The sequence below is a fragment of the Leucopleurus acutus genome (assembly GCF_964270905.1).
Source record: "Leucopleurus acutus genome assembly, chromosome: 5".
In the NCBI taxonomy this organism is placed as follows: Eukaryota; Metazoa; Chordata; class Mammalia; order Artiodactyla; family Delphinidae; genus Leucopleurus; species Leucopleurus acutus.
This window is the reverse complement of record NC_139147.1, coordinates 77,112,233-77,121,291: the sequence shown is the minus strand read 5'-3', so window position 1 is coordinate 77,121,291 and position 9,059 is coordinate 77,112,233. Positions and strand designations below refer to the sequence as shown.

Here is a 9,059-nt window from a genome sequence, read left to right as displayed (position 1 = left end):
GGCTTCAGAGTCCTTCACACAATCTTTGTATCCAGGCTTCAGGCAAAGAAAAGAGAGCATGTGTGGAAAAAGCTCTTTATTCCTCAGGGATGGCAGTCATTACATCCATTCATATTTATTTTTTTTTATTTTTTATGTTTTGCGGTACGCGGGCCTCTCACTGCTGTGGCCTCTCCCGTTGCGGAGCACAGGCTCCGGACGCGCAGGCTCAGCGGCCATGGCTCACGGGCCCAGCCGCTCCGCGGCATGTGGGATCTTCCCAGACCGGGGCACGAACCCGTGTCCCCTGCATCGGCAGGCGGACTCTCAACCACTGCGCCACCAGGGAAGCCCTATTCACATTTATTGATGAGACCTATTGTTTGGCCACAAATCTCTGTAGTAAAACTGGGAAATGTAGTCTAGCTGTGGACGAAGCAAAAAGAAAACACAAATATTGGTCAGCATTGGGCCAGTCGTGCCAGAGTCCATAATTGTACTCACCAAATATCCACTTTCTCCTTCCCTCCATGCTGACCCCCCTGAGAAATATCCCAGAGACATACCCCGTCACTGTATACTGCTCAAAGTCCAGGATCTTCAGGTGATTTGCTGTCCTTTTCTTCAGATTTGAACATGATTCCTGTTCCAGCAGCCAATAAGTAATACAACTAGTTATCTGTTCCCTTCCACACACATTGCACAGTGTTAAAACCAGGGACAAAATAAACCACTCCACAAGCTCTGATTCAGAAAGGGGAAGAATAGGAGACCTAAAACAACCATTATTCTGTGTTAATTCAAAAATCCTCCTGAGCGATCTTAACAGGGACAGTACCCTCCTGTCCCTATTTTGGAGGTGTGAGAAGTTCTTTGCATTCTTAGAATCAAGTAGGTTTTGATTCTACTCTGGAGGGGAGTCTTCTTCTATCTGTGGCTCTCTCTTAATTACTGTTAAATTATTCCTCTGTCTGTTGTTAGTCCCACTTTCTTTTCCATTTCATCAGCGTCACCAAGGATAAGGTAGCAAAGCCCTCTTTGACTTTGTCAGCGGCTGCTGACCTCCATAATACTCCCCTGTCCTTTGTAGCCCATCCCTGCTCCAGGTTAGTGGGTCAAGAATGATCAGAATTTGTTCCCCACTGGTCAGTCTGTTTTGACCACAATCTCTTATCCCACTGGAGCTCTGGATTAGGGCTAGGACAGGATTTTACTTACTTTCCCGGTGGACTTGTCTCTCCAGTGTATAGTGGGTGGTGTGGTACTTGCTCCCCTAGATCCCTCCTTGCTAGGTTGCAGTGGCTTGGCTGCTTTCTTGTCCTCTAAGTGGCAGATGTTGAAAGGTAGCCCTCTCTATAGAGCTACTATCTCCACATTCTGTTGATTACTCCCTCCCCTCTCCTCTTCAGTTCAGGAGTAATAATGGCTCTCTGCTCTTCCTCACCCCAGGGACAGTTTACCATCCCTCTTTGGATTTCCTTAACCCTACCTATACCTTGGTAAACATGTCTTTATCCAACTCTCCTTGATTGCCTTATTTGAGCACACCCTCTTACTCTTATTGAGACATAAAGGATGATGTAAGCAAATCTGACTTTGAATTCCAACTCTGCCACTTGCTTTAAAAGCAAGTTTTGTGACACAGTTAGTGATTATTTTGCATAAAATTGTTTTGCATGATATAATACTAACAGTATTTCTTGTGCTTGAGCCAAACTAAAAATATATATAGCACATGAGTTTGTTGTGGTAGGAAGGGAAACTTCCACATTTTAAAATAATGTTTAGTTTTGGTTCTCCCAAAAAGCAGAGCTTGAGACAGTCTCACATGTGTGAAGTGATCCTAGGGAACGAGAGTTGCGGAATTGCAAGAGTAAACTGGGAAAGGAAGACTAATCCAAAGGTGCATTATTGATTTGGTTCTGCTATAAACAACCGGAACTAAATTTCCCTGCAGTTTCTGAAGACTAAGAATATGTCTCAGAACTGTCAGTCTAAGGACATTTGAGAGAGGGATTTTTATCCCCTGACTCCTGTCTTTCTAGCTGTTCCAGAAAGGCTGCGTCAGCTCCCACAGCACCCTGTATTGAGACATAAGAGAAGCCCTAGGGCAAAAAGCAAGAAATGAGGAACTGTTAAGATATATCTGAAGACTGCTGGTTGTCACAGCGATAGCCAGAGCCAAAAGGTGGTGGGAATTTTTAAATTGGCATAAAAGTTGTCCAACCTATTACCACCCCTCAACTTGGTAATTTACATAAGCAGAGGTCAATTTACAAATGTTTGTTCAATGAGAACATGCAAACTATTCTTTCATAGTCGCTTTAGATTTCATTCATTTTGATAACTACAAAATTGTCAAACTCTCATTCAAGTAAGAATTCTGATTTTTGAGCTAGGAACCTTGATGCCGGAGGAGACTACGAGGATTGTTCTCTGGGCGCCAAGACACATACTGTTCAAATAAACTGTGACAGTCATAAATGCTTCCTCTAAAATTTTATGGCTTCCATTAGTTTTGCGTATTGATCCAGACTTGCATTTTCCATTTGTTTGATTATTATCATATTTTCTTTTGTGATTGTAAAAATGTCTATAACACAGCATTGCAGAGCACTTGAAATTTTTTTTTTAAATGACAAATGTTTATGTGTGACTTTTCCTTTGCATAAGTTTATATCCAAATTTCAGGACTAACATATAATCTAATATGTTCTATTTGATCTCATCACTCAAATTTCTAAATTGCCACTCTTCCCCATCCCACTTCTGCCATAATTCTTAGTAGGATTCAGGTGAACTCTAAGATATGACAAATCCTCTTAAAAATAGATGTACTGGGCTTCCCTGGTGGCGCAGTGGTTGAGAGTCCGCCTGCCGATGCAGGGGACACGGGTTCGTGCCCCGGTCTGGGAGGATCCCACATGCCACGGAGTGTCTAGGCCCATGAGCCATGGCCGCTGAGCCTGCGCGTCCGGAGCCTGTGCTCCGCAACGGGAGAGGAGCCTCTCACAAGAGTGAGAGCCCCGCGTACCGCAAAAAAAAAAAAATAGATGCACTGTTGAGCATCTTTTCATGTGCCTCTTGGCCATCTGTATGTCTTCCTTGGTGAAACGTCTATTTAGATCTTCCACCCATTTTTCAGCTGGATTGTTTGTTTTTTTGATATTGAGCTCCATGGGCTGTTTGTATATTTTGGAGATTAATCCTTTGTCTGTTGTTTCATTTGCAAATATTTTCTCCCATTCTGAGAGCTGTCTTTCCATCTTGTTTATGTCCTTTGCTGTGCGAAAGCTTTTAAGTTTAATTAAGTCCCATTTGTTTATTTTTGGTTTTATTTCCATTACTCTAGGAGGTGGGTCAGAAAAGATCTTTCTGTGGTTTATGTCAAAGAGTGTTTTTCCTGTTTTCCTCTAAGAGTTTTATAGTGTCTGGTCTTACATTTAAGCCTTTAATCCATTTGGAGTTTATTTTTGTGTATGGTGTTAAGTGGGGTTAGGTAGTGTTCTAATTTCATTCTTTTACATGTAGCTGTCCAGTTTTCCCAGCACCACTTATTGAAGAGACTGTCTTTTCTCCATTGTATGTTCTTGCCTACTTTGTCGTAAATTAGGTGCCCATACGTGCATGAGTTTATCTCTGGGCATTCTATCCTGTACCATTGGTCTATTATTAGAGAAATGCAAATCAAAAGTACAACGAGGTATCACCTCACACCGGTCAGAATGGCCATCATCAAAAAATCTAGAAACAATAAATGCTGGAGAGGGTGTGGAGAAAAGGGAACACTTCTGCACTGTTGGTGGGAATATAAATTGATACAACCACTATGGAAAACAGAATGGAGCACCCTTATAAAACTAAAAGTAGAACCACCATATGACCCAGCAATCCCACTACTGGGCATATACCCTGAGAAAACCATAATTCAAAAAGATACATGTAGCACAATGTTCATTTCAGCACTATTTACAGTAGGCAGGACATGGAAGCAACCTAAATGTCCATCAACATGTGAATGGATTAAGAAGATGTGAGACATACATACAATGCAATATTACTCAGCCATAAAAAGAAACGAAACTGAGTTATCTGTAGTGAGGTGGATGGACTTAGAGTCTGTCATACAGGGTGAAGTAAATCAGAAAGAGAAAAACAAACACCGTATGCTAACGCATATATATGGAATCTAAAAAAGAAAACAAAACAAACAAAAAATATGGTACTAATGAACCTAGTTGCAGGGCAGGAATAAAGAGGTAGACATAGAGAATGGACTTGAGGACATGGGGTGGGAGGGAGAAGCTGGGGCGAAGTGAGAGAGCGGCATGGACATATATACACTACCGAATGTAAAATAGTTGGCTGGTGGGAAGCAGCAGCATAGCACAGGGAGATCTGCTCGGGTGCTTTGCGATGACCTAGAGGGGTGGGAGAGGGAGGGTGGGAGGGAGGCTCAAAAGGGCGGGGATATTGGGACACGTGTATGCATATGGCTGATTCACTTTGTTGTGCAACAGAAACTAACACAGTATTGTGAAGCAATTATACTCCAATAAAGATCTATAAAAAAAAATAGATGTACTTGGTTTGGTTTGGTTTACTTGGCCAGTATTTAAAAGTAAAACTTCACACTTATGAAGAGCATATAAAATGTTAAAACACAACTTAATTTAGTGAAAGTGGACATGCAAATTAACTTTTTTGACAGTTTTACTGAGATAGATGGTTTGTAGAGTCATTATGCTTTGTTGCAAGTTATATGATCTTCTCTTTATAGATTAAATTCCATTTATATTTTTAAGACCTGTAATTGTTGAATTCAGTCTTGGAAATCAGAGATGCAGAAGCTATTAAACTCTTAAGTCATTGGGAGTACTTTAACTCATTTCAGATTAGGCACTTTTCATGTCTTTTCTCAGTACACAAGGAATATGTGCCACCTGCAGATAACTAACTTGATAACAAATTCACACTTCTAGCCTCTCCTTACACCTCACCTCCCAAGGATCACAGGAGTACCTGTCTTTTTCATTTCCTTCTCGTTCCTTCTTCCTCTCCCGCTCAAGATGTGCTTTATTTCACTTCACAAATTACCAAAACTAATATAAGAAGAATCAGAAAATCTGAACAGCCCTGTGTGTTAAATAAATTAAATTTATAATAATAAAATTCCTCACATAGAGAACTCCAGGCCCAAATGGATTCATTGGTGAATTCTACCAAATATTTAACGGAAAAAAAAAATCCAAGAATATACAAGCTCCTTTAGAAATTAGAGAAATAGTGTGCATTCCACATCTATTTTTATGAGCCAGCATAACCCTGGTATCAAAATCAGTCAACAACTTTACTTGAAAAGAATATTACGTATGAGCATAGATACAAAGTGATAGAGATACAAATTTTAGCTTTATTGCTAGTAAAGCTGTTTGATATACATCTCTCAGGTCTTTGGTTTAGAGTCACACACATCTTTATTTTAATTAAAACAGGTGTGTATTGTACATATTGTTTTATAATATTTTTATTAGATTTTATGCCATGAACATTTTTTCATGTCATTAAATATCCATCTATAACATAATTTTTAGCCCTTCTCAAAGTAATGCCTATCTGTTTAATCAGTTCTGATTGGCTTTATAGAAGTACTACTTCTGAGTATTTTACACATTCCTTGTTCTTGAATTAAAACGCACACACAATATGAAAAATTCCCTTTATAGTTGAACATAATAATTTTTTCTTTTAAAAGTTATTTTGGTTTATTTGATCTAAGTTAATCTCTCTCTATCCTTTTTTTTTTTTTTTTTTTTGCGGTACGCGGGCCTCTCACTGTTGTGGCCTCTCCGGTTGCGGAGCACAGGCTCCAGACGCGCAGGCTCAGCGGCCATGGCTCATGGGCCCAGTCGCTCCGCGGCACGTGGGATCCTCCCGGACCGGGGCACGAACCCGTGTCCCCCACATTGGCAGGTGGACCCTCAACCACTGTGCCACCAAGGAAGCCCCCAACCTTTTTATCTTTTAAGAAAAAAATTTAGTAAGACACTTCCCTGGAAAAAAAAAATAGTGGTTGATTACATTTCTGTCTTCATTTTTTTTTTAATGCAAAAACCACATATTTATTAAGCATATGATTAACTTAAAAACACCAAACCAGTTTGTTTTAAAGTGCTCCTCATCCAAAACCTTGGACAAAACCATCACTCCAAAGTGAACTGAGAAAACAGTTTACAAGGCAGACACTGACAATAGGTATGGACAGGCACTACCAAAAAATGCTATTTGTTCTTTAATTAAATAATGCCATTCTCAAGTTACGTAGGGCAGTCACCTTGACATTCCTTTTTTTATAAATATTCATAAATTAAAAATGTCTAGATATTCTAAAGAGCTGCAAACATTAATACCTTACAAGAGCAACTTAAGTCTATTTTCGGAAAAAAGCACTAAAATCCTCTTCCATTGCAAGTCATTTATTTCTGTGGTGGAAGTGAGCAAGGTCACTACAATATTAACCTCTTTTCTAGAACAATGTAAATAACAAGGTATGCACATCTTAAATTTGGTAGGTCATAGAAGTTAGGATGAAATCATTTTTTTTGATGCAACAGAAAAATAAATAAGTAAAAATTAAATACTTTAACCCAATATTTGGTATTGACAAATCAGTAGTGTCAACTTCATATACAAAGGACAGCACAGTCTGGTTTTTAAAAAATCCTCAATGTCATGGTATTTGGGGTAAAAATATTTCGAATATTAAATGTTTCCTTTTTGCTTAAAGGAATATAATACAAACACCATCAAGCTGCGACCGTAACTCAGTTTCAGCTGGGGTAAAGTGACCATTTGGTCCATGGCACAAGTTACGTATATCACACTTCTGTCAAACTGAATGAAACCTTAGGTTTATAAGATTTCATGTTTATAAGCTACAATACACACTGACTAAGATGTCAGTCCCTCACAGTTTTTTAGAAAAAAATCTACATTTGTCCTTACAGATGTCAAAATGTTACACCATCATTTGTTCAAAAAACAAAAAGATGCACATTCATGCTGTGAAGTTATTAGGAAAATACTCTTGCAAATAAACTATATAAAGATAAAATACACTTCAAAGGTATGTGGGTTGTTTTTTGTTTGTTTGTTTTATAATATTCTATAAAGTGCAGAGTAATCCTAAGGGAAAAATTACTCCCTATAACATAGTTTAATTACAGCAGCTTTTGCAGAGCAATACTTAGAGAAAGGTGGACACTTCCGTTTCCTCAGGAAGAGAAGGATGGAAGAGGATCTTCCGATTCAGATTTTTTTTGGCCATAAGTCTGCTTTCTTCAGGAATGGTTGCTGATGCCAAATCTCCATTAAGTGTATTTCTTGAACGGTGAACAGGTCTATCTGGGTCTTCGAGAGGAACATCATTACCAGAGTCTGTATCTGTGTAGGTTCTTCGGCGCCGCTGGGAGAGTCGAAGTGTAGACACTGTTTCTTTTATAGAGTGGCTACTCCTCTCTGAACTGCAAGAACCAGGGTGGCTGACAGGACGCTTCATCATTTGAACAGGATTAGTTGACACAGGAGAAACTAAGGGATCCAGATGGCACAGCTGAAACATCCCGGGTTTAAACTTGGCATTCGCTATCTTCACACATTCCTCAAGCGTTGTGATGAATGTATTACACGTTGCCCTAAGTAGAGAAGAGGCTTCATTCATGTTCTCTATGCTGGGAGATGAATGATTCTTATCATGGTGAACAAATTCTTGGATCGTATGAACTTGCTTCATCAGGAGGTCACAGTAGAGGCGAAGCTCGGACATTTTGGTTTTCAGACATTCACTGGTTTCACTTATTTCTTTTTCTTTTTTAGTCCTAGTATCAGACAAACAGGCTTTGGAGCTCCCCAGAACAACCAGCCACCTTTGTCTTTCAGCTGCATTCACTGCCTTCATGTAGAAATGCTGCTCTCCTGGAATGATTAATTCCATTCTTCTGTTGTCTGCTGAATGGACTTTAATTTCACAAACTACCAGCTTTATACTTCCTCTGCTCCCTTTGCAAACATCATCTGGTGAATCATAGTAGGACAGGATTCCATTATCTAAAACAAAACAACGAGGCTGCCAACCTGTGAGATAGTGGGTCCACTTGTACAGAACTCCCTCCATGTTTCAGAGCCCGGCGCTGCGCATCCTCCTGGCCCGGCGCCGGCCGCGGTGAAGGGGGAAACGCGGGGCCTGGGCAGCCCCTCCCGGCCCGCCCGGGCCCCTCCCCCGGCGCCCCCAGCCGGCACCGAGCAGCCCTCAGCCCGCGCGCGCTGCCGGGGCGTGGCGGGCCTCAGAGGCCGGGACGGCGGCCGCCGCGTGGTGCTTGGGGGCCTTGAGACATCCCAAGGCGAGCCCCGGCGGCGACGGCAGCGAGGTCGGGACCGCGGCAGGCCTCCCGCTCGCGCTTCCACCGCCCGGCTGCTCCCTTCCGCGCCCCCTCTGTCTTCATATTTTTAAAAGGGGAAATGTTTACCATACTTTAAAGGCTTCTTGAATATCCATCATCAAACATTCTAAGAGCAATTGTTTAGAGGGTATTTTTGTTCACCCAAATTTTAAGCAAGGCTTTAACAGTTTTTTGGCAACTCTGTACAACATTGCCAGCTTATTTATGAGCATATATTACCTGTGTACAAATAACAGAACATGTCGTAAAGATATGATGATTTTTCAAATGACCTTATATTTCCTTCATAACCCAGGAAGATTATGGACTAGCTACCTTGATGTACTTCATGAAATAAGGATTGTTTAGCGTCAAGTGCAACCGTGTATAAAACAATTTTCCCAATTAGATTCATTCATTGAAGACTCCTGATATCCTTTCAATCTTAATATTGGTTTAAATGTTGATCAGGAAAATTGACAGTCTTCCCTAATTTGAGTTCAGATTTTGCTCATGAATTCCATAGAGCATTTTCCCTTTAAAAGTTTAATGAAACTTAACTTTAAAAAGGTACCACAAAAGAGAAGCAGCTGTAAATGCCAAGGCTTGCACTGACTAATGTAATTCTAGTCTATAATCACA

At 40.5% G+C, this 9,059-nt stretch overlaps 1 protein-coding gene across 1 annotated transcript; it reads right to left on the bottom strand.

Moving 5' to 3' along the window:
• Window positions 1-7,253: 7,253 nt before the first annotated feature.
• Window positions 7,254-8,152, bottom strand: LOC309961838 (pleckstrin homology domain-containing family A member 3-like; the record flags this gene model as incomplete). The annotated part of the gene is given in 2 exon segments (XM_082839322.1): window positions 7,254-7,294; window positions 7,297-8,152. Coding segments are annotated over 2 exon segments (897 nt in total).
• Window positions 8,153-9,059: the final 907 nt, after the last annotated feature.